Genomic DNA, 26,618 nt, shown 5'->3' on the forward strand with positions numbered 1-26,618 from the left:
ACTATGATGACTGACTCTAAAATTGCAGGCATATTACTGCAGTTTCCCCTGTATGTTTAAAATGAAGTATAACTCCACATTTTGTAACACATAGGAACAACTCAGTTACACTATATACAAACCCCCACTTACTACACAGGAGCATCATCCCCTCCCTCCCCAGTATGCAAACACACTTATTGGAAGAGAGAACTTCTTTACAGTACTTTACAAGGTTCCGATCATACACACTGCTATTAACCAATTTAGCCTGTATTCAAAATGCAAGTCTCAACACAGCCAGAATATCTACTCTCCATATCTCAAACAAGTTTTTTTACACCATGTTGCTTTTAAAGGCAATTTTAGCACAAATATTAACCTTACATGAAACCGATCTTATTTATATAGTTCATTGATTAACATGTTTTATGATTGTACAGCATAACTATTCAGATTCTACAGACGTGTTTGTGAACATCCTCATACATTTTTTCATAGCAGAAAGCTCCCATTAAGAGGAAGATAGCGGACATTTTAGTCCAACAAAATAGACACTTTTCACTCATCCAGTACCTTGTAAAGAAAATGGTAGCTTCTGCATCTGTTGTTTGGGGCTGGAGAGCATCCTGGACATACTTCAAGTCCTGAACCCCACTTAGTTCTGGTAACCCAGAAGAAAGCATCTGCAAGAAATTAAAATTTACAGTTTTAATGCAAAAAACCCAATATGAGTTAACATTGAAATGATTAAAACTTAGACCCTTAGATTCATTTGAAGCTGCACTGAACTTCTAAATGCTAACAGCAATAGCCAATGGTTACTTATAATCAGCAGTTATTCACCATTTCGGGTACATTAAAAGCAGTTAAACACTTTGCAGTCTTAGTTTTTGATTTTCAGGAAACAGGCAGGTAGTTAAAAAAGTTTGTAACCCCCTCTAAATACAACCTCCCTATAAAGTAGATCTGATTTTTTAAAAGCATGCATTAAGGTTTCTGCAACATAAGCATAGCATTTAGTACAACCCAACATGACAGATCTATCAAGTTTCAATTGAATTTAATAAAATTATTACCAATGAGAGTAGGTTAAGGAAGAGGCTTGCATGTTTTCTTATCAAATTGTAAGCCTGACAACAGAGATCCACAAACAACTGAAAGCGGATAGTGGGTTTTTCACCACCATTAATGACATAAGCCATATCCGATGTTAGCACAAAAGGAGCTCGATCCCTGTTCAAAAGGCACAGAATTCAGGAGTTAAGTACAAGGTCTATTCGCTGTCACGTGCTTCTTGCTCCCCCTCCACCCCCACCCCAAGGTAATGATATTAAATGATTCATTAATGCCATTTTACTTTTTTGGGTTGGGTTCAGCTCTTCCTTAGTGCTATCTCAGATCGCCAGCACATTCACATGGTACCGGACCTACAGCAGATCTGCAGCCACACCTGGAAGTCAGGTTACCTTACAGTGCCTTCCACACCTCATTTCTGGAAGCCATAACACACTAAACCAAGTGTAGTAACTATATTATCACTAATATATCACTACTAAAATATCCTGTATCCTAGATTATCTTCCCCTACACAGAGGGGTAGCAAATACAAACCTGCTGTTCACTTTTTTCTGTAACACTGACATTCACTACTGCTTTTATGAGCCAGCACCTGTTCTCATTTGTTTCACATTGAGATACTCAGATATTCAGAAAACGTAAAAGTCCTGGCACTCAATTTCTCATTCATTTAGAAAGTTTACCTAACTAGCATGCAATACATAATGGCATAAATGTAGCTGAAAAAGTGAAACTGTATTACAGTTTTAGCCAACATTCCTGGAAAAATATGACACCAACATTTGTTAAGATACAAGGCTCCCACATATCAATAAAAACTTATATTAATCTTTTCATCTTTTCCTGTACCAAAATACTTTGCTTTCGTAACTACTGTAAGGAAACTCCCATTGAGATTTGCCAAGTGTGTATAAAACAAATTTCTAAAGGAATGAGTGCAGTTTGGAAGCAGTGAAGTTAAATGATGTTTAAGAGACCAAATTCCTTATTTAGAACTACCAGTACCTAGAACAGTAATTTTATTTGAAAGCTATATGCCTACGTGCTTTATCTTAAAACAGTTCCAATTATCAGAATATGGAAATGGGTAGGAAACTGGAACGTTTTCAAAATTAATTCTATACAGTTAAGTTCGAATGCATTCTGGAAACTGTGGTTACGTTGGAAGATATTGGCTTCATAACAAGAACAGCAGATAATAGGAATTATAAATTAGAATTATACTTACAAAAACATATGAAAAGTCACTTCATTCTCTACATTACTTAGCTATAGAAAATACCTTTTAAAGCTACCAAACATCTGCGCATGGCCCAAAAATTTTCCAAAGTCAATGTGAAACATATGCCCTGTGTTTCGGAGCATTATGTTATCATTGTGGCGGTCACAAATCCCCAATACATAAGTAGCTACACAGCATCCTGCACAGGAGTAAATGAAGTTTTCCGAAGCCTGGTGGGGAAGAGAGAGAGAGAGAGAGAGAGAGAGAGAAGTGAATTGACATAAAATCAGTGGGAAAAACAGCATTCACACATTCAACAGTCAATCTTGACAAGTGTGCAATCCAAGCCAGACAAGACAGGCCCTAAAATATGCTTTTTTTCCAAACGGTATTCTTCAGATAGCTTTGCAGAAATCTTCAGGTATCAAATTCCCCAGCAAAAAAGGTTGGTTTTTTTTTTTTAAATAATAGAAAATAAACAACAGAAATTAGTCTTCTTGTTGAAGACCGAAGAGAAATGAATGTTAGCAGAGAAAAGGGCACAAGACTGATTTTTCCAGTGTGTTAATTTGTAGCCAAAAGAAGCCCATATGCTTGTAAAAGAAGAGGCTGCTGCTCCTAAACCACAATTAAGAGCAGCCACCATTCCTCTCTATCTTAAATTTGAAGTACATTTTTACTACATCTAATAAAAACTTCTGATGAGAGTCCTGAGAACCCATCTGGCTCCTTTTTAGTTATAGAAGGGATTTTTATTTGCTCTTTTTCAAGAATAGGAACAGAAGTTTCCCAAAGATACAAAAGTTTCAATAAAACATCTGGAGTAAGAATTTCATTCTTCCTTAGGATGGCATTTAACCCCTTTTTTAAAAAGATTCTCAAAAAAGAATACTACTGAAAAAAGTTACCTTTTCATATTCCTCTTCGGTAGGATTATACTTTCGCAACCATTCTGCCAGAGGTTTGTCTTTAAATGAACCTGTCACTCCATATTCCACTTGAATTTTCCTAAGTGTATCCGAAGCAGGAACAAGCTCTACCATGCCTTCATATGAAAGACCACAAAGCGTATTTAAATATCTCCTTAAGTTGTACTACATTTTCATTATTTAGTAGAAACTTTAACAGTGATGGATTTTCTTATCTTAGACTAGCTTCTTTCAAAACCCAGTTAGGCATAAAATAGTGCTATTAGTCTACCGGGCATTTCCACAAACTACATTACAAAGCATAGCATGAAACGCATGTAAAGATCCAAGTTAGGCTTATTTTCCTACCATTAGTTATGGTTGCTAGAATACACAAGTTAAAACTCTGAATAATTACCTTCCACTACATAAAGTAGTATTGGTCTGTAAGCAATAACTGCAAAACATTTTGATGCTGAGATTTCTCATACACTGACACACAAATCATCTAGTAACTTAACTGCTGTCAGGTGTTGAAACAGACCACACTGTTGCTCCAGAAATAAGGCAGCGAGCTTTACATCTGGCCTTATTTAGGAGACCCATTTACTAGAAACATTTGCACAGCTAAATCATAAAGGGAAAACATTTAATAGAATTTTACTTCTAGCTTGGCAAGAGCTACTGATTTTTTTTTTTTCCCCACTTTAATCCTTCAGGTACTTTAGGAATACTAGTATTAGCAGCAACAAAAAAAGAAACATGCTATGCAATTAAGTCATTGTTCAAAGTAGGAAGAAAAGCCATCTGTTTCTCTAAAAGGCAAGGCTTACATAAATAGAAGTCTTTTGCTTAGTCTGGCAAAACTGAATTTCCACCTTTTCCACATACTGAAGAGTTTTCATCATGCTGTTCTAAAACCTGACTGAAGAAATACTTAAATTTTTTATCTTCTTAAAGATCTTGTGGTTCCTATTGACTCATTCTAGAGAATCAGTGAAAACTAGCAAAAAGCACGTTCAAGGTGCACGGCGGTATTTACACTCAACTTTAAGAATTTGTGACATAGTTTCAAGCCTAGAAGACAGCCTCATATTACCAAAGAACCTTTTCCAGCATATGACACCAATTCTAGGCAACAGCGCATGTGGAAAAATTTACAATGCCCCCACTTTTTGCACGTTTCAGTACACGGATGAGTGTACATCTCTGACTCAATTGCAGAAGATTCCAAATACCTTAGTATTTCAGTTTTGTCTTGAATACTTTTTCACCGTAACTACATTTTCTGCTATGGCACCATTATTTTCTTGTGTTGCAATAAGGGCATCAAGAGAAGCCTTAGCTTTTATCATTATATTTATGTTTGCACCACTGTTCACAGACAACAGAACACATGAGAATCTTAAGGCTCAAGAGAAGAAACAAATTTAAATACAACTCAGCCACCAGGAAATGCAGAACACTTGAACTTGCTACACTCTTGCGTTCTGAAGCTCCTTGCATGGAAGGCTTTTGGCCTTCCACTGTTTCTGGGGCCTGCCTCGACACAAATTTTTCTGCCAGTGTAATGAGAAATTGAGGTGGGGGAGCAAAGACTAGAGGCAGCATCTGGTTGCGCACCTCTGTCTTTTCCAGTTGAGAGACACTTGAAGATAACCATCCGGAGATCCAGTCCCTCCTGCAGCCAAATCTTATCCATAATCTTAATCATTTGTAAAGCCAACATATCTTGTCTCAGATCTTCCCCAACCTTAAATGGAAAAATAAAAGTTAGAGACATAATATACTTTCATCAAAACTAAACTTCACAGATTTTAATCGCTTTATATTTCCATGAAGAGATATATTATGCTACTTAGTTCTTCATAGCTACGCACTTAAAAAGAAAGCCAGGCTACATTGAAGCTTTCACATGTGGTAGACTTACTTTCACATTTAACAGCCTCTACAGACAATGGATTCTAGATGCACAGGAGCAAACTCACAAGAAAACTAAGCATAGTGGTCTATGCTAAAGTTAATCACTACTTCACTGGTATCAATTATCATTAAACTTTTTTCTCCAATACATATGTAAAGCCTACCTTAAACATCACATTAATTTCTTCTCCCAGAGGGTCTGCATTTATCAGTGCAACTTTCAGTGGTACTGCATTGGAGCTGAAGAAAGAACATGCCTACAAGTAGATTTAGTATTAATATTCAAGAAGGACTATTCCTGCTAGACCAGAAAACAAGACATTCTGACAGCAAGCAGGTTTGACACACAATGTGTCTATTCAGACTTTAACATTGCAATTGTGGCAAATACATGCTTCCTTTGAATAAAGAGCCCTTTGGCTGTTATTTGTTGAATTATTGTACCAAAGCCAATAGTGTTGCACAGTGATCTTTTATACATTTTGAAGGAAAGATATTTATCTAGGGTTTATTCAGTCTTATCAGCAGCTTTTTTTGAAACCTAGAGAATATAAAAAACCCAAGTATTTGCATGTTTCACAGTATTTTCTCATTTATCTATTTTCAAGTGCACACACATGATTTAATAGTTACAGCAGAGAAGGAAAGCAAGATGAACTCTCTCCACAGAGGATTAAATCCAGTGTTTACAGGCCTTTAGGTTCTCAGTCATGCATGATGATATAATCAAGACTGTGGTTGAGCAGATATTGTCAAACCTTGCAGTGTTCTGGAAAAATAATTTACCTGCTTCTCCTACATTATTATTTGCTGAACCTTCACAGTCAAGCAAAGCTGTCTGCCTCCTTTGATTTAGTGCATCTCTTGGACACAACCAGTAACAGGTAGTTTCACCTCTTTCACATTATCTACTCATTGCTTGAACCTGACAGCCTTGCTCCATTTTCTCTTCTGATTGCTACCACAAACAGGGCTTTTTCATGCCCTTTGAACAGTCCCCTGCTTCACTATAATCAGGATTGTTGGTCTCAGAAGAGACAGGGTCTGAAGACCTAGTAAGTTATTACAGATATATACTTTTATAACAAGTACCTTCACTGGTTTTACCCAAGTGTTTGTATAAATTTTATCTGGGATAAGGTAATTTCACTGCCCTTGTTCAATCAGAATTTTTAATATCCCCCCTCACACCCAGCATAAACAGCTTTCAAGCACCTCAACTGATTTTTTTCTATTCACAAAAACTTTGCCTATACATAATTTTTACAAATAAGTTTTGAAACTCTGAATGTGCAGTACCTTAATATTTAACTCTTTTGCCACAAGACTGGGATTGAGAGGCAGACGGCATTTGTTCTTCAAGAAAAATAACTGCACACGTTCCATACCATTTTGCAAGGCAGCCTGCAGGAAAAAAAAAAAAAAAACTCAGTTGACTAACTGAAGCACCTACAGAAAACTTCTGGACAAAGCTACTCTTAAGAGAGTGTTTTAACCCCTCTGTGTCAAAAGGAACGTTAGACATTTTAATAGCTAAACCAGCAGGTAAAATACATAAGCCTAGTAGTACAACACTAATCACACAAGTTTGTGGGGTATGGTTTGGGTTTATTTTTTTTTTTACTGAATCGGATGATAGCATCATAGTATCAAACTGTAAGTTCATACCACTAGCATATAAATAGATATCCTATTCTTTTGCATAACAGGTTTAAATCCAATTCCAGTTTATTGTACACAGAAACCATCCTTTCTTACCCTTTCACTTCACACAATCTTATGTTTTAGATGACAAATTTGATGAACATCACTTTCATTAAGCCATTAATGTTAAAATGCAGAGCAATAGTTCTTCCTATATATTATACATAACATTTTATTGATCTTATATTAAAAAGGCAATTAAGTGAATTGTTTTGAGGTTATACTCGGTCTAATCTTCCTAAAGAATATGAAAAATATATACACACCTGCCGAGCAGATCCACTAGTTTGCTTTACTCTTTCTGCCACCATTCCAAAAAGCTGCACCAGTCTGGTCTGCTTCTCCAGCTCTTCCCTCAGCCTTTTTCCACAGATGGAAAGAAAAGCTCCAAGAATTTGCTCATACCTTACACCAAACTTTGTATCGTACAGTGTATCCTTAAGAAGCCTGAAATAAAGAATTTAAGTTAGATTTTCCTAAGGAAACTACTACAAACAATGCAATATTAAGATATTTGAGTATTTTTATGAATCAGTACTACATACGTCTGAAGTTACTGATATACAGGATATAAGAGGCAAGAAATTTGCATCTCATGGAGGTACTGGGGTTTTTTTTCATGAAAAACCCAACAGGATATATATTTTGTATACTCTCCATTCATAGCATTCATTGTTATGAACTATGACATAAGAATATCTTTTCTGGAAACAGTAATCCTACAGTAAACACATTACATAAGCAACAGAACAAAGAACACCTTACCAGTATAGATAGTGTGCTATTCGAATGCTTCCCAATGCCCGAGCCAAAAGAAATTTGACAAGAGCACTGTCAAGGTAGGTTTCATACTTCAATGCCTAAATACAAAGAAAATGAAATAAATTGGTTCTGGATTTAGTTCTAGATGAAGGCTGAGATTTTATGACTAATGCACAGACAGAATCACCACAAATCCATGACAGTCACAAAACTATTATTTATCCAAATTGCTTTTCCTACTATGCATTAAGGTCATTAAGCGGAGAGGCATGCAATTGCACTTCTGCTGCTAGTAATCAGCCATTTCTTTGGGTTTTCAAAACAAAAGAAAAAAATTCAAACATCAGTGTAGGCAGAAAGTCTTACCTGTACGAACTGAGGGAGGAAATCTGTTAACTCATCATCACTTAATGTCTCTATCCAATTCACAGCTGTATTTCGTACTTCCTGGTCAGCAAACCTAGAGTCACCACAAATCCACATGAAGTTTATTCTGTTCATGTAGAATTATTTTTTTTTTATATCAGCTAGATAAAGACTTAATATTGATTTTTCTGTAACAGCTCAATAAAGGACCTATAAATTTGAAGCCCTTCATTAACTAAGATGCAAACGTGTGTGTTTAGGACAAGCATAGTTATCTCTCAAAACTTCTCAATAACTTGGCTGTACAGCTTGCTAACCTGTTGCAAATTAGATCTCAGAATCCTAATCACTATTGCTATTCACTAAATGATTTGGTTAAGCCTACATGAATAAAGTAAGCACACGTTCTTCAAAACTGAGAAAATATAGCTATTGCTACAAGAAATTAAAAAAATATTTTCCACAGCAATGGCACTCAGAATCTTTCACTGAAGAAGAGTTATTTAATGCACAACACACAGACAGAACTTATTTACATTGTTTTTCTTACTTTGAATCAAGTAGTTCCAGTGCAGCCAAGGGTGATAAAGGAGGCCACTGGTGAAGTAGCGAATATATTTCTGGAAGACTTGCCCAGTCCCAGTGAGGGGCACTAACCAGTATTTTTGGTAGGCTACTAGTATGACTATGACAGTAATGTCTCTTCTCCCACAAAAATTCTTTGTCTTCTTTTGATAGCCTGCAGACAAAAACATTTCAGTTTATAACACACACTACAGACAGTCACCTGAATAATACCCATGCTACTGGTCATTGTATACATACAGATAATTTAACATGCAAAATGGCATGAAATTAAAATGGCTATTTCCTCCACAAAAGTCAAAACAAGAAGCAGAATGAAGACCCAAACATTACAGAAACAGTTGTTCAGAGTTATAATTTGGGCAGGAAAAAAACCCCAACAGTTTTAGTATAATCTGAAATAAACCAAAACGTTAATGTTAGTTTGGTGCAGATGAGTGGGAAAGCCTGCCAGATGGCATACAAACACCTACTGCTGAAGCTGCCACTGCTCCCTGTAACTGAAAACCTGCCAAGCAGATATAGGCATATGTAACAGGCAGCCAAAAGGTAGCAATCTTGTAGAAGGAGAGTACTGTGACACCATAGAAAGTAAATTCATTAGAGTCAGCACTGTTATTTTGCAAGTTTAATTCAATCTCTTGCTTTAGTTCTCTATATGTCTTCAAATTCTACTGCAACTATATTAAGGAAATTTAAGAATAAATAAGCATTCCATACCCTAGCCACAAATTGTCATGTACAAAAAGACCATAGCTAGAAGGAGATGTACATACCCAATGGTATTATCCTTAGAGAGAATGGTAAGGAGACGTTCTCTCAGTGGTTTTTCTAATGTTTCTATGGTATGATGCACAGTGGTCTTTGCTGCTTGAGGAATTTTATATTCAATATCAAAAGCATGGGATGGGAAATCAATCTGAAAAAAAACCCGAACATAATGCAAGTTCCTCAGAACAGTACAGAAAGCTCACACTTCCACTAACCACAGTTATTTAGGCACCTGAAATCTTTAGTTCTACATGTGTAACAGTTACTGTTTCCTGCTTATTTTTTTCCCACCTCAACTCTTCTACATAACTATGGTCCTTAAACATATGACAGTTGTGTTGTTGCACAATCCAGCAGTTGGAGTACTCCTCAAAAGTGCAACGAGGATGCTTAGAGTGGAGACTGATCACGGAACGATTAAAATCTGCACCAGTAGTTTGAACTCAACCACCAGCTCCAACCATGTTTTGGGACTGCTAGGCCATGCCTAACAAGGTCTTTGGAGAGAAAATTTAGAATGAGGGGTGCTTATGTTCTGTAAAGAAACTGGAATTACTGTTGTTTGGGTCTAGACATCTCCCATCTCAGCATACTTTTCAATAAACTGCTTTTCAAAGATGTTCTCTCCCAGTAGCGACACCGTGTACTACCAAGGCACTGCCAATGTCTCTTACTCCAGATAACGATTCAGTAACTGGTTTGTATACACTTAGAGCAGCTTTCCACAATTTTGTCCTTTATGTTGAGTAATCACCATTCTATACTGGCTTTCAAATATGACTTAGCAATATTTACACTCTCCCCAAAACATTAATTAAATCTATTACCACTCACGTAGGAGTTACAAGTTACAATATTCAAACAAAACGTAGCCAGATAAAGTCAGAATTATACCTAACCTGCAAAACTATTCTTTCCGTATTTCCTTTCTTACTGGCCATCCCCGACACAAGACGCGGATGTGATGAGGTCCACAGTTGCAAAAGCTTTGTCCCACAAGTTAACAACCTGAGAAAAAGCAGCATGTAGTTAGCATCACAATCCGTTTGCTTCAACAAGAAATTATTAAAATACTATCTGGAGAAGATCAACAGTCACTACAAGGAAACAATTCCAAAGTATTAGTGTGGTATAGGAAGGCACTTCAAACTGTGTGTGTTTCTACTGCAGAGATAAGAATTCATCTTACGACAACTATTTCAACATCCATCTTCAGAAAAGAACACAGGAAATCAAACTGCACTAGCCAATACAGTTTGGAGCTTAAAAAAAGGGTGCTAAAATCATCAACTGTCAATTTATTTCTTTTTCACTGGATGTCTTCTGGACTGTAAGTCCTTTAAAGCATTGCATACAACTTCTAGGTGGAAAAGGCAAAGTGCTGACACAGATGACCCAACTAAATTAAGTGCTCCCTATTTCTTACAGGAGAGAAATAACACTTTTGTCTCTGAGGAATGAGCTGAACACACACCTTCCTACATTCTCAAAGAGACACCAGCATCGGAATATTATAGACATCACCATCTGATACGTACTTTCAGAATCTAAAAGTGTTTGTATTTGCCAGTCTATTCCCAATATTAATACCATTTCCAACTGTAGTAATGCACAACTAAGGATACTTCATAAATCAGTTAAGGGCTAAATGTTAGGTACAGAAAATGTTATTAGTCTTTAAAAATCAAAATACGGTCTCAAAAGACTGGTTGAAGGCCAAACCTTAAATACATTTTGAAAAATGCTTTTGGGTTTATATGTGTTTCAGAAAAAGAACAATTCTTTATATGTAAATATTGACTAACTGGGAGCTTATGATGCCAGTAAAAATTACTTAATCATGTCACTAAAAAGAACAAGCTATTTGGTTACATTTTAATAATTCTCCAGTTTAATGTACATGCCACAGCTTCTGTTTCATCCGCAAGCAAAGATATTTTAAGCTACCCACACACACTCTTCGTCTGAAGAGATTTTCACTTGACTATGGATTCTTCCAAAGCACATCCATCACTTTTTTCTTCCTGTGTTTTAGTTCGCTACAAGTTTTAGCTCCTGCCTGCTAGTGATGCCATTCTCAAATTTAACTAGAATATTTCGCTAGTATCTTTAATAACCTAGGTCTGAATTTAATTCATGTAGACTGTAAGTGGATGAGACCACTAGCAGCTCTACAGCTGTCACATACAAGCCATTCAGTAAACTCTGGCACAACGCATTCTATTGTAGTGCTCTGCACAAACAGAAAATACAGTTTTCTCCCCAAACTAACTGCTATGAGAACACCACACAGCATGAAGACAAGATGAATTTGCAATTCAAATCAAAGCAAAAGCTATGTTTTCAATCAAATACTGTGAAATGTGGTATTTATATGAGAGTCTGAAATACATTTTAGCAGAGGGCTGAAATAAGCATCATTCATGAAAATAAAACCAAGTTTCAGTGGAGACAAAGCAGCTGCCGGCCATCTTTGCAACGCAAGAGAGTCTAAAAACTCTTTAAGCACCCTCAAGCTGTTGCAATTGTCACCATAAAAAGAGGAAGCAGAACAAGTAGAGCCATATTAGTACCAGAGAACAGAAGCCCACATGGAACAGATGTAAGCAATACATCAAAGTAACAGTCCAGGAAAAACCTGGTTGTCTTTCTGCAGCCTTGGTTGACAATTAGATAACTTAAGCTTCCAATAAGACCTAGGAGTTAGAAGCATATATAAATCTGAAATCTTAAGCATAAATCCTGAAGCTGTTTTGCAATTGTGTCATCATTTGCGCAATATCATGCCTAATTCTGGCATCTGCGGTTCAAATCCATTGGTTTATGTTTTGCTGGAATAGCTACTGAAGTGATAAACATTCCGGAATACACCTCATAAAAAACATTTCAAGGACAAGACAACTAGAACAAATCCAGGAACACTTCACTGAGGAGAGTTATAGTAGGGTTTTCATTCTTAGTGAAAAAGGTATAACAGGATCCAGTAGTTGTACTTGAAGGAAGGCTAGTTCAAACTTGAAATACATCCTAAGTTGTTAACAGTTGTTAATTATCCCTTTATTTTCATTATTTTTTTTTTTTAAATTAAATCCAGCCCTGAATCAAAAAGACTAACTTCAGCATATCCCAAGTTCTCTATTACTCAAAAACATGTTGATGGAAGAAACTGCTTATTTTTCTTATCTATGAAAATATACCTATATCTTAAAAAAACATCTATTAACAGTATTTTTATTCTCTTGGTAGCTTATATTTTGCTGCCATATTACCAGATTTAGGAACTTAAGTGGTTCTTTCCCAGTGACACGCTGGAAGCGTAATGCATTGTTTACCTGCTCTTAAGAATTCTGTTCCATTTCATGTTGCACTAGACACTACTCCTGCTGAAACCAAGGCTTGCTGCAAACTCTTTCGCAAGTTGCATTTTCTATCACCGTGGCTCGTAAGTTGGCTGAGAACTGGCTCTTAACACTTATCTGCTAAAATATATATGAATACCGACTGAACTGCCTCCAGGCAGTATAACATACTCTTAGGTCTTCTCATCAGGTGTCAGAACTCATGAAATGCCACCTACCAAGACCATACTCCTTTACTAGAGGGGAGACTATACATACAGTACAGCGACACCGGCACATACTTTCCCTGCATATGACTTACAGGGCAACACGTGAATGTCAGTGGACTCCTTAAAGGACAGCTTGAGTTATGCTTACACACTGAACTGCTGCATAGTTACAAACAGCTGGTAATACCATGACCTCTTTTGGCCCATGTTGCTATGTACATTCCCAGCAAATAAAACCACTTTGATCCAAGCAATATTCAGCTTCCTCCAGCAGGTAAATTTTTCAGCTAGTTAGATGGAAATACTGCGACACAGGACCATGTTTTGTACCCTATTTAATTCAATGCATTATTTCTGTAGCAATATAGTTTACAATTCTTACATGGCTACTACATTCAATGGCAGAGAAACGGTTACTATTATTGTGGGAGTGGAGTAAACTTTATATGGAGTAAATCATATTAATAGTCTTACCCATATATTTTGGATACTTACCGCCTAAAATCAAAAAGAGGTAGAGAAACCTGACCCAAAATTTCTGGGCCCTTTCTCTGCTTATTTGAGTCAGGAGAACTCCCACTACTTTGATTTAGGATTCCAAACAAAGTCAGACATAAGACTGATTCTAAAGGCAGCTGTGAAATTTGGATGGGGAAAATTATTCTGCAAAATAAAAGTATTAAAAGTCAGTCAGAGGAAAGACAGTTGTTAGTAAATTACAGGTTTATCCATATAATCCGTTGATGCCTCTTTCTTTCAAAGAGTTACTTAACATTGAAGAACAAGCATTACATGCGATCCTAATACACTCTCACTTTATCTCCTATATCAGGTTGCAAAACCTGCTAAATTACACTTCTGCACTGTAACCGGATTTGGAGCAACCCTTTTTAATCTTTGTCTATTAAATCACATTCCTCACACAGAACCGTACTGTCCAGCATAACCAGTCTTCCCACTCTACTCACTAGGACACACACAACTCCATGTTAGCTGCCTCCTAATCTCTCTCATTTAAACAGCCAGCTGACAAGTTCCCCAACCACATAAAAAAAAAAAGTAATCTATTAAGAACTACTGAAAGCTAAATTCAAATGATACAAAACCAGCACCCATAAAGAAAGCAGCTGAGGAGTATAGACCTCACTGAGCAATTTAAACTCAAATTTTTGTTTAAACTATTTTTATTGCTTCAAACATTCTTTAAGCTTGATTTTTCCTTAACGTGTCAAAATATCATTCTAAAAGTTACAACAGCATATTACTAAGCCAGTTACACTATAAAACACCACAAGTATATTAAGCAGCTTATAAGCAATCTAACACATCTTCCACTGTAATACACTAGTACTTGCCAGCAAAAGATCGGACCATTAATCCCCTGCATCATCATCAGAAAAAAACCTAAAGTAGTTTGAATACCCTCCGAAGGTATTCTAGAACCTGGAACTCTCATTCCTGGTCTGAAACAATTTGTCACTGCACACTTTCAGGGTATTCCCCAGGGTCGGTCTCTGACCTTTAAAAACAGCCAGGAACACAGATACAGAGTAACACAGAGCTCACCGGAAGCTCCAGTTATGACAGGCCACCCAACAGCGATGAAGTGGGAAAGAGTAAGCTGTGCACAGGTAATGAAAAATATTTACCCCTCCCAGTTAGCAGTTATCATCTGCCATCCTCTCCCTATTTATCCTCCGCATGCCCTTCTTTCTTCCCTTCTACCTTCTCCCCCTGCCCCATAAAGAGAAACTGAAGTTTAGTAGCTCAAACCAGACATTCCCGTATGCTACAGACAGGTACTCTTAAGCATTTATGCACTTGCTCTCTCTATAGAAATATTCCTAAATTAGACCTTCCAATTGAGATACGAAGTTGTTACCATGTCTTTGAAATAAAAAATGATTCAACATACATGTTAGTGAGTTGCTTCTCCTCTGCACTTACATAATTTAAGCACCGCTCATAAGCAAGCTTTAGTCATCCTTCTTTAAGCAGCACAAGCTGTTGCTACTACAACAAATGCTATGACCTTTGCATCTCCTTCTAATTGTATACTACTAACACATTAGCACAGGGCACTTGTCCAGTGTTTCCATTCCCACTTTAAAAGTGAGTAGAGAAATACCGTTTGGAAAAATATTTCTGATTTTTATCAGTCAGTCTCAAACATTGTTCTTTCAACACTTCAGATGGAAGCAGTTGTAAGGGTTGCTTGAATGTATTCAGCAGCTAGCTAGGAAGGTACAAGCTAAACCAAAATACTTTACTGAGTTTTAGTACGCTGAAGTCACTTACAGTTCATCCCATTTAATCAAGTAGAAGAAGTTCTTGTATGTGCCAACCTTCTTGGACTGGATAGGCTTGAACAGATCTTTTCCATTATGGGTCAGAGAACAAATCAAGTAGTATTTCTCGTAACTAGACAAGAAAAAGAAAATAAATTAAACAAAAAAAAATATATAAAAGGATGAATTTTACAATTAATAAATTACTCACTTTGATACCCAACCAGGAGAAATTCCATGAGCAGCAAATATTGTGAACTGGAGATGTTCTGTGGCAGTCCATGCTTCCTTGGTACTCTTACTATCTTTTGAAGAAATTGCTGCAGAACTGCTACATGAATTCACGTGGAGTTGCAGAAGGGCCTCAACTGCTCTTGTTAACTGGTCTATACTCACTTTCAGAGGGTTTTCAGGCTGCAGTGAAACTAAATTATAATTTATCTTTAATTCATATCTTCCTAAAGCAGCCACCTGAAAGCAGATTTTAAATAAATTTTAAGAACTTTACTCACCAGATGAGCTCTTGCTAGTGTCATCACCGCGTTTTAAGGATACCTATACAGTAAAGTTAGAGCAAGTGTCAATACTGAGAAACCCATACTAATTTTCCATCTGTCTTAAGTATCTTGTACAGAAGCTACAAGACAGCTGAATTAGGCTGAATTATAATCTTAACTCTTGAGGAGCTTTGAGTAAACGTACAGCATTGCAATTTCTACATCATGCAGCAACCGTTCACCATGTTCAAAAGCTCATGTTTTGTCAAGTCACAACTGTTTTGACCCCCTTCATGAACTCTTAAGACACAGTATATTGGAATATTGCTCAGGATACTCTAGCTTCTCCAAGTAGAGAGAAAACTCAGGACTGTTACAGATGAAAGCAGAAGCTGTTAGCTCAGTTACCTGGTAATTTCAGTCTGAGCAGCTGTTTTGTGGCATTTGTTAAGGTATCTTTTGTAGGCAGAGTAAGAATATATTTATTGAATAAGAGAAAGTGTTAAACAACTGAGAAAACCGAAGTACTGTAAGTACTGTTACTTTGTACTATCTGCTATGTCTGCTTCTTGGTCTGCTAAAATTGAAGTCTAAACATGATACAGTATTACTGCAGTGTCTAGTCTCAACAAGGACACTGTTGAAGCCAACCGGTGACAAATCATAGGAATTTACTCCCTTCGTAGTAAGGAAGGGTTTCACACCCAATCAAACTTCTGGTAAGACTAAAGCTTTTCATGAAAACAAAGTTTGTGATTCAAAACCAAAACCCAGTGAATTCCTAATACTTCGGAGAAAGTATAAGAGGTTTGCCACAACTGCTGCAGAAGAATTAATCCTCTCTTTTAGTGTATTAATTGAGCATCTTGTTAAAATTAAGTTTTAACTAACAAAAAATTTCATATTCTTATAGAAAAGATGGAGAAACTTGGCAGGGGGTGGGAATCACATCACTTTCCCCTTTGAGAAAAAACTGTCACGTGTCCACCATACATGTCAAGTAGTAAAAATACTTTAGCATGACAGGATGCGTGCGAAAACTGTTGAAACAGCACTATATTTTTAATTTTCTACTGGACAATCTTTTGTTTTGTTTAGCTTTTTGGCCACATCTTCCAACTACAAAACAATTACTTAAAAATTTTAAAAATGAAATCTAGCAATATCTTACATAAAGTCTAGATGCAACTGGCTCCAATCCTCACAGCAATTTCATTTTTGAAAACAATCTTATATGCCTCCATACATATCCTACTGGAGCAGCATCATCTTTGAAAGTTTTTTTACACTACAATATAATCATTTCTACAGTTTTCTCCTATGAAACATTGAAGAAATATTTAACATCTTGTATTTTGTTGTTTTCCTAATATGTCTTCTGCATTTCCCTGCAAGGACTTTAGTTCTTGTGACAACTATTTATTTGATCTGTGCATTTTGCAAGACTCCTGCTCAGTATTACAAATATATCACTGAACTGATGAAGCCAAAGTGAGTAGAACAGCCTATGAATCACCACCCTAATAAGGCTGTAGGACAACAGAAATAGCACCGTAACACCATTTAACTTTGTTTGCACACTTCTCCATTTAACAACTGTTTTTGGCAACGTGACTTGAGACCAGCTCTCCTCAAGTGAACTGTTCATTTTGATCATCAAGATCTGATCTGTTTAAGAGATTTTATTTTTGTCCATATGCTCAGGAACACAGAAGCATGAACTGTTAAGACTTTTAAGATGCTACTGCTATTCACAAATACTACACAGAAAATACATGATGTGAATCCCTTCTTTAAGCACAACTGCACTGATTTTAGAGGACATAAGGTAACTGTTCATTTCCCTCAGTCAGATTTAGCAGCATCTGCTGTGACACAGGTCTGTAATTACAGAACTGGAAAAAAGTGTTTTAGAACTAGTTTTAAAAAGTCACTATTCAGGAAAGGATTCCAAAAGCAAGCCATTAACACCTTAACAGCAAAGAGATGTTAAAATATATGGAAGGTTATCAGGTAAAATAAAAAAAACCCATATAACCCTGACAGAACTGTTGCTGGTATTTGCAACCACCAAAGATTATGAAATACTATTTGCCAGTGTTACAAAGCATACCTCAGAAAACAATTTAGAGTATGAGAGTTTACCTCGGCATTTTTAGTCCTTGGAAGATTAACAGCCCTCCTTAGCTTCTTTACCGATTCCGTTATTGCAGGAGTCTCTACACAATCCAATGTGGAACAGATTTTTCTGACAGTCTTAATTACATGATCTACTGCTTTATGCTGGTTCTAATAAGGAATGTACAACAGAACAGGTTGATCTGATCATAATTGTGAAACTCAGTATTCCTTTAATTTTACATTTGCTTAATGAATTGCCAAGAAAATTTCATTATGAAATGCATAACTCAATTAAACTACAGTATAACAATTTGATTAAACAAAAATCTCAGTATTGAGAGCTTCCTTATAGCTCAGTTATCAACACCAAAAGCCTAGTAGCACGGGTTCTAGCATGGGGTCCCAAGAAACATTAGGCAGTTTCCAACCATTTTTCTACTAAGCTGTTGGCAGACAAGTATTTTCTAATTAGATACTAAGCTCAAATTCCCTCATGGTGTAAAAAAGAACATGTACTTAAAAAAAAATAATATTCAATTAGTGTGAGAAAGGAATGCAAGAGAAGCAGTGTTTCAATTTCATCCCTCTTCAAAAAAGACATTAGGTTCAAGTTACAGTTACACTACAGTACAGCTTCCATAATGGAACTCATCTTTTTTACTGAAATTTACTTTTCTAAGAAGTTTGTTGCAACTTTTGCCTTACATAGTATTTAAACGGTTCTTCCAGATGAAGCAATTGCAGACTGTCACCTTGGAAAAGGAAGGGGAGTTTGCACACTTCAAAGGAATTTTTTTTGGAAGGAACAGATCTGCTTCCTATCAGAAAATGAAAATGCTGGTAGGCTACTAAATACAAAAAAACCCAACACCACAACAAACAATATGCTTCTAATATTCCCTTCCTCCTCCTCTTCAAGTAGAGGAAAAGCAACTTAAAACTATCATATCCTAGGTTTCTTGGGTTTCGGGTTTTTAATAGAAGCAAAAGGCTTCATCCAGTTTTAAAGACCACATGTAGAAAATGAAAATACTTGCTTCAAAATAACTACTTTTTAGAGGCTTAATGTATAGGGTTGTAAGTGCTTATAAGTCATTGTGAAAGAAACAAGTAAAGAAGGATTAGTGTAAAACCCTCACAGCAAAATGTAAACCGATTCCCAAACCCCACCCTCCCCAGATATAAGTCTCATGACCTTCTTAGAAGTGCATAGCAAAGCAGCCATTTGAATCAAAACATTTTTGTATTGGGAGTTACCTGGCAACAATTAACTTTGTCTGGTAAGAAAATAACCACAGAAGTCAGAACACATTGTAAATATTTAAGCCATACTTTCCAAGCTAACACTTTGAAGGTAACAGATGTTTTGACACACAAAAAGCAAAATTTCCACCACTATTTTCCTCACAGGCTCTCAAATTAATCTCAATAAACAGACAAAAGATAAGTATTCAAGTGTCCAGTGATGTGAAATCAAAGGCTGTGTGCAAGTTACTTACAGATGACCCTGTCTCACTCTGATTAGCAAGTGTCAGCTACTGAATACGCACAGGAACTCACTTCAGGAAGTAAGAAATTTGAAATGCAACTGCTGATACTTGGACCTAATTATCATCACCTACAAGTTACAACTCCCACCCTCAGAAAGATTGTAGAAAGAGTAGAATATCAAGTCTGAATTGAGGTGTTTTGCATTCCTCACCTCGGCCTGTGAAATCACAGTTAAACAAGCTAAAGCAGCTGCAAGACCCAAGCAACACAAGCACCACATACCAAGGAGCAGTAACATCTTACTCTTCTACAAAGACTGTGTTCACAACTACCCTTCAACAAGGTGAATCACCATCAAGGGAATTAAAGAGCGTTAAGGGAATATATAAATAGCAGGGACATCAGCTTGTTCAGACCTGCATTCCTGGAGAGGTAAACTTATGTAGTGGAAATGAAAAGTATTGTAATTAAGTCATTCTTTTCAAGACTGTTCTTAGAGAAACTAAGAAGCATAGCTACCTGATGTTGAAGTATTCAAGTCTCCTAGCTACCTTACTATCAGGAGCTGAGCTAAGCTTCTCCTTTTGGAAATGAGTAAAGCAGGTTACTTTCAGCTAGCACTTGGGAAATCATTCCCAACTATTCGACATGCAAGCTGTTTTAAGCTACCTGCCATACACTGAAATTGACAATGGTTTTGACAGTGTATTTTAAATTAATCCAGTAGTGCAGAATGAGATGTTACTACACTTTGTGTAACACTTACTTGTATGTTGCAAACGTGCTTCAGTTTCAACTCCCATTGAACACAACTGTTACTGCTCACTTTTGTAGATTTTTTCCTGTTACTAATATTCATTCATGGCTCACAACAATGGGTGCAGTCATGATTCAGGATTTTGCTTATTCCCCTAAATTAATCTCTTCCAACATTTTTGAGGAAAAGGTTATTTTGCACCCCCAGGACTTGGAAGATACATTAAGAATTGTGATGATTAAAGTAATCATCAGTTAGCAAGAAAAGAGCAGTAATCTAAAAATCCATTATTCCAATTTTACATTTGACAGCTTGTTCAAATCAGTTTTCCCAAGAACACCTGCAAGCCTTTCCCCCCCCCCCCCCCCAACTATCTCATTATTAAACTTTCTCATGCTACTTTTAGTTCAGCAATAATTTACGAGGACTTACCTCATTTTTAAGAGCTATATTGACTTGCTTCTGATACACATCAAGAAGCTCTTCAATAGAAGACCTGCAAGAAACAGTAGTTATTGAACTCAAGTGCAAGAGTGTAATATAACCCCAGTCAGAAACTCAGCAGCGGGCTCGATTACTAAAATAACCACATAACATTACCTTATAATAGGTTCTCTGAAAGGCTTTTCTACTTTGTAGAGGTGTTTGGTTAGATGTATGGGTGTGCTGTCATCATCTTCCTGCAATAAAATATGAGATATCAAGTCCAGTTCTCACCTTTCTATAATTTGTAATACTGTTTTAGAAGTTTCCCCTTCTATTCCACAGGCATTAGTAATGAAAGATATGAGGTGAACTCTTCAAAGGGGAAAAGAACTAATTAATAGCCTACGAAACAGGTACACATTGGAACTGAGGGAAGAAACAGCAATTGAGTGCCATATCCAATTAAAGTAAAAAAACTGTTCAAAACATCTATTTAACTCTGAAACTTGTTGCTTCTCTCAGGCCTCAAGTTTAGTCCTAACGCTTGCATACTTCTTCCAGCTATAGTACTTAGTCTAATAAAGAGATATTACCCATACTTACATTATTTGCCTTGGAAAAATTCAGTATGTATGTCATTTCCTCTCAGTAAAGAACACAATTCCCAACACCAAGAAGACCCAATGCTTTGTTAACACCACAAAGAGCTTACACCCTCAGATCCATCAACTCTGACGCAAACTCCCAGCCTCTTGAAGATTTACATTGCTGCTGTACTTACTGTTCGTGCTAGATCTCTGCATATTACACTGTGGGTCAAGAGCTGCAGTTTGATTTCTGTATCCCACTTCCGACAGTTCTGAATATATTCATGACTTCCAACACAGTGCTTACTGTTAAACAAAGAAAGCTATAGTTACACCAAAACTATGCAGTGTTCTTAAAAACTCACATGAAATGTTTAAGGCAACCTGTTGGCTCAAAACAAGGAAATGGTGAATCCAGCTCTGTACCATACTTCTTGATCTGATTTTTACTTCTGCAGAAGCTTTAATACACTATTACAGATACCTATACTTTTGCTACAGCTCTTAGCTACCATGGCTAATGGTGACACCAAATATTTTAACCTAAAAAATTAATACAGATTTCTAAACCATTAAGTTTTGGGGGAAAAAAACCAAAACAATCACATATTATTCCAGATTATTAGAATTCATCAGTAGGTTTTTTTTTTCCTGGTTGCTGGGATTTGAAGAGCAGCCAAAAACTACAACATCCATTACAGAAATGCTCTAGAATTCTGCATCTAAAAGAACTCTGCATTCAACACAGTAATGTCAGCTTAGAACAGATTTCTAGGAAGATGCTGAGACTCTAACTTGCTGTATCCCAGAGCAACTCTAAAGACTTCTGATCTTTGTGTAAAGTGTGACTCAATGTTTTTAACATCTCCGCTTTCACACATTTATTTGTTAAAAATATACTTCCCAGTAACTGTGCCATGAAAAAGCATGAAATTAAGTATTAATGAGAAAGAGTTTGCTTACTTCTGTAAAACTTCTTCCTGGCCACAGACTTTCAGGATATAGCTGCCAATGTCCACTTCATTCAAGTCATCATGCACCCAGCAAAGCGCCTGCATTATTATAAGCTCAACAGGGGAACTCACTGTTTAAAAAAATTACGTCTAAAAGTTAAAAATACAAATCTATAGCAAGTTATATTAACCTATGCTCACTCAAACTAGTAATTTAATGATTTTTATACTTGTAGTAAAGACTTATGCTTCTATAATATCCTAAGTTTCATAGTTTGATCTTCAATTTTTTTTCCTCAAAGAAAGGCATTGTTGTAAAACCTGCCTGTAATTTAAGAAATCAGTATTTTTTAAAAAATTACCGATATACTGCAGTCACTTGACCAAAAGCACAGAAACAGCCTGCAGTCTTGTTTTCCAGGAGTTTTTATATGACAATAGCTTTTTTAATTACAGATTTGGCTTATTTAGCACAGACTTCAAGTAGGTAAGTGACCCTGGAGCTGCTTAAAGTTTAAAAATCACCATCTGAAGAGCTGAAAATTGAACTTCTCTATTTGCTCTGCTTCTGAGGAAGTATCAGCTGTAGCAGAGGTAAACCGTACTGATAATCCTTTCTTTTACTTTCCATTTGTCTAGGGCAGTTTCCACACTGTACAGATCAGATCTCACTAAGCATCACCAAGCCTTTGCAAAAAGCAACTCTTAACTATCAGTACTTTCACATCAGGCTCCAAGCATTTTTTTGAAAACTGTCTCTCCTCCGTTCAGCAACTACACAGCAACAGAAATAATCCCAGCCAAACCCAAAATCCATCCCCCTACAGCCACCAGCTGTCACTGACAAAAAGATACAGAGGTATGTTTTAACACCAATGTTTTCAGTACAAAATGTTCTCTACCCCTCACCTACCTAGTTTCTCATCTTCCACTTTAAAACATTCGCAAACAATGTCACTAGATTGCCTCAACATTCTGCAAAAAACACTGTATACAAGCATTTTAATTTTTCATCAGTACCTTCAGGGTGGGGTTTTTCCCCTCCAGGGACCTTCCTAGTTTCCCCAATTCTTCTTTTAAGAAAGAAATGTTACTACCATGGTGTATACAGAAATAATGCTAAAATAATATTTTCTGCAAGGTAACACAAGGTAACACAAGTGCTTCATCTCATTAACAGATGATTAATTATTACAAGCACCGAGGTATTTGATGGCATACGAAGAACAAGTATGTGGAATTCAAGAACAAGGAACGATAAGTACTATGAACTCAGAAACACTAACTCATTGAGACTATTTAAGTTATTAATCTACAGTGAAACTGCTGTACTACTTTCAGCAGAAAATATGGTGGTTGATAGAGAAAAAAGATGCAGGAACAGTTTATAGGCTACAGTCACAGGCTGCATCGGCACAGGTCTCAGCCCTGCAAAGCCTAGTCAAGTAACACAAAGATAATGTTACCAACTTTTCCCCACCCTCTGTTTTGTTGGAAGATATTCATTCCTTGCTGACAACGCAGCGATGGCTCAGGTAGATTTGTACTTCTATGTAAAGTCTAACGAACAAGTGCAAAATGAATAGGTATACCCAAATAAGCTCTAAAGTTTATCTGTTTCCCTTCTGGGCCCTTTCTACACGTTGACCTGTCAGAACTCTGGAAGGCTGCAGCTCCTTCTGAACTGCAAGACTGAAAGCCATACTAAAGCAGTTCTAGCATTACAATGTTAAGGTATGTAACAATTTGATCAAGAAGAGAAGGAATTAAAGGAAGAGAGTAACTTTAAATATGTCTATTACTAGTCACGTATGAACTACAGATACTTGTCTTCCATAGCCAGTGAAAGTAGTAGTTTGATTAGTTTTAGCATCAGAAAGAAAGCAGAAAGCACAAAGAATAAGATACGTGGGGCTACAATGCAAAACACATTCCAAGGTATTCACAAAACTTCTAGAAATTAAGGGTTGAAGCCGTAACATTGTACTTACGCTACCAAAGCCTTTTGTAGGCAAGGATTAAGCCTATAATATTAGGAAAATAATCTTCATCTTACAGATTAAGAGCAAAAACACTTCCTAGGCTACACTTACAGTGCACCTCATTTCCCAATGAAGGAGTATTAAGTCACGAATGAAAACTCTTGTGCCCTGAGAGCTTTTCCAATAGAACAGCTAGTTTAAGCATAATAGAGCAACTTCCTAGCTTTTGAGAACAACTGACTAAAGCATCTACAGTGTTAACAGATAAGGAACCACATGATAAAAAACCACCACAGCATAGCTCCACTACTAGCAGACATGGTCTGGGAATGGGAACCCTCACAAGGGCTAAGAGGTCACAACAGTATAGAGGCTAAAATCTAAGTTGCTCCTGAGGTACATTAACTAACTGTTATTTTACCACCAAGAACTGTCACAAGTTGGCAGCATCCAGAGTTACTGCCTTTAATACAAATATGCTGTGCAGTCTTGACTGCACAAAGAATAAGTTTACGTACAAGAACAAGACAAACCTAAGAGTCCCACCGCAAACTAATACTCCCAGTTACCCACAGAACTGGGCCACCTAGTTGTGGCATATCACAACAGTATTAGTTTAGTGTTTGTGTTCATAAGCATACATTGAAGTAATAGGTAAATTCAGTGTTTATTCATACTTCCCAACAGCGATTTGTCCAAATTTTTAGATAGCTTGCAAGAGTTTAAACACATGTTAGAGTGTTGAAATAAAAAATTCAATTGAAAGTTAATAGTCTCAGTCCTGGTGTCATTGTCCCCTCAATTACCATAAAGTAGGTCAAACTCTTGAAAAAACTGTTTTAACATTCCAGCTGTGGATAGAATAGTGCTTTTGGTTTGTTCAGCTTTCCTTTTACAAAAAAAAAAAAAAAAGTGTTTCACTTCTTTTAAAAAGTTTCAAATACCTTCTGATGGACACTGACCCAGAATGCGGTTCTTTCTTCAGTTACCTTTTCCCCATTCCCCACAAGCAATCCACGCACCCGAGCCCCCGGGGATTACACAACCTGAAAGCCGCTGGCCTAGACTGAGCGTACAGTCTTAACCCACCATTCTAAGCCTTACAACAAACTCCAATTTAAAAAGCAGCAACATACCATCACACGTAAAAGTTACTGGTTGCTGGAATTCTTCAATTTCTATAGAAACCTTGATACTGGCACTCTCCCCACTTATACTTCTTTGCAGCATGATTGGACTCAGCACAAAGCCTGGATTTGTTTGCCGATTAGTGTAAGGAAACTTGGTCCTCAATCTGAAAGTAGAGAAGGTTTATGAAACACTGGAATGGATAAGTCTGAGGCTACAGCAAAACAACACAGTAATAACCACAAGCCAGAACAGTAAAGACTAGCTTTTTACCAAAATTGTATGTGCAAAACACCATTTAGTTTTTTGCTCTCAACAGAACACTGCCCACAGTATTTACACAAGTACTAGTTAGGAAAAAAAACCCTAGCTTATAGTTAGACACATTTTCTATGTAGCTTAAAATATTTAATAGGTCAATGCTTACAGGACACATCCAGCTTCTGTAGAAGCTACACTCTAAAATGGTCTAAAGGCTAATCCACAGCATTTACTAAAAATTAATTTTTAAAAAGTACTTCTTTTATGCACAAAAGACCACAAAACTCTTTACACATTTCAGTTTTTGGAAGTCTAATCTGAACTTAGATACTATACAGAAGTTAGTTATTCCAAGTAGTAGAAGTTAAGAAAGAGGCCTAAATTAAGGAAAGGGCTTTTATTTAGGACATGATCAGTATAAAACATTCACCTACTAATGAACAGGCAGTACTTTGATGCCGGCTTTTAGTTTTTAATAGCTGCTATTTAAAAAGGATGAAATGATCTAATCTTAGCCTTCTGCCAATATTGTAGTATTATTACAGGCGATTAAGAACAGAACTCATCTATAATGGTCACCTATTTCATCATCTTGATTACCGACAACAGCATGAGTAGAAAAAAGGAATCCCTCTCGCTTGTCCAGTCAAGAATTCATCAGCATTTTAAGCACTGGGTCTTGAAAGAAAGGGCAACAACCAGATCTAACTATAAACTGTTGCAACAAGCCTATTTTATGCGAGCTTTGACATGTTGTTCACCAGTAAGTTTCACAGGTATAAGAATTATCATTGGGTTTACGGAGTTTCCTTCCATTTTGTAAACATTCCTGTATTAAAAAGTAGCTGCTATCCTTCAAATTTTAAGATCTCTATTTCCCCCCATTATTTCTTGGATTTTGATCTTGAGAGGAGGGAAAAAGGCAAGACACCTAGTTTGTCTTCTCTAGGAAAACAGAAGAAATATTTTTTTAAAAAAAAACAGACTCATTAAGTCATGGCAGTAACCAAACAATAAAGGAGAATTCTGGTTGATTAAGTCCCATCTTATTTGCTAAGACCGTCGAGAAATTTCACCACCTGAACAAAGCAGGAACAAGTTTATTTCTCACAGAATTCCAGTTGTGAAAGCAAAATAATGAAAGCATTTAAGGGTTAGAAAGTTGAAGTTACAGGATTTAGTGAGATGCATCAGCTAAGAAAGACTTCAAATTCTTTCGAAACAAATTGTATTAAAAAAAGACAGAAGACTACACAGAA

At 36.6% G+C, this 26,618-nt stretch overlaps 1 protein-coding gene across 4 annotated transcripts in view; it reads right to left on the reverse strand.

Annotated features, from left to right (window-relative positions):
- PIK3C2A (phosphatidylinositol-4-phosphate 3-kinase catalytic subunit type 2 alpha) overlaps positions 1-26,618 on the reverse strand; it is a 53,992-nt gene that overhangs the window by 8,601 nt on the left and 18,773 nt on the right. For 2 of the 4 annotated variants that reach the window (XM_055721704.1, XM_055721702.1), the window contains exons 4-26: positions 25,107-25,264; positions 21,999-22,119; positions 21,230-21,341; positions 20,623-20,702; positions 20,455-20,518; positions 17,799-17,942; positions 15,669-15,711; positions 15,368-15,581; positions 15,167-15,289; positions 13,364-13,531; positions 10,200-10,308; positions 9,306-9,448; positions 8,495-8,683; positions 7,945-8,038; positions 7,582-7,676; positions 7,083-7,263; positions 6,412-6,516; positions 5,277-5,369; positions 4,813-4,942; positions 3,190-3,326; positions 2,342-2,511; positions 1,059-1,215; positions 556-665 (exon numbers count right to left, since the gene is read on the reverse strand). In XM_055721704.1, coding sequence (XP_055577679.1) covers positions 556-665; positions 1,059-1,215; positions 2,342-2,511; positions 3,190-3,326; positions 4,813-4,942; positions 5,277-5,369; positions 6,412-6,516; positions 7,083-7,263; positions 7,582-7,676; positions 7,945-8,038; positions 8,495-8,683; positions 9,306-9,448; positions 10,200-10,308; positions 13,364-13,531; positions 15,167-15,289; positions 15,368-15,581; positions 15,669-15,711; positions 17,799-17,942; positions 20,455-20,518; positions 20,623-20,702; positions 21,230-21,341; positions 21,999-22,119; positions 25,107-25,264 — 2,940 coding nt within the window. Of the gene's footprint in view, positions 1-555; positions 666-1,058; positions 1,216-2,341; positions 2,512-3,189; positions 3,327-4,812; positions 4,943-5,276; positions 5,370-6,411; positions 6,517-7,082; positions 7,264-7,581; positions 7,677-7,944; positions 8,039-8,494; positions 8,684-9,305; positions 9,449-10,199; positions 10,309-13,363; positions 13,532-15,166; positions 15,290-15,367; positions 15,628-15,668; positions 15,712-17,798; positions 17,943-20,454; positions 20,519-20,622; positions 20,703-21,229; positions 21,342-21,998; positions 22,120-25,106; positions 25,265-26,618 lie in introns of all 4 variants that reach the window. The other 2 variants (XM_055721703.1, XM_055721701.1) reach the window with 1 other exon arrangement.

Source organism: Falco cherrug, chromosome 10, assembly GCF_023634085.1.
Source record: "Falco cherrug isolate bFalChe1 chromosome 10, bFalChe1.pri, whole genome shotgun sequence".
NCBI classification, from domain to species: Eukaryota; Metazoa; Chordata; class Aves; order Falconiformes; family Falconidae; genus Falco; species Falco cherrug.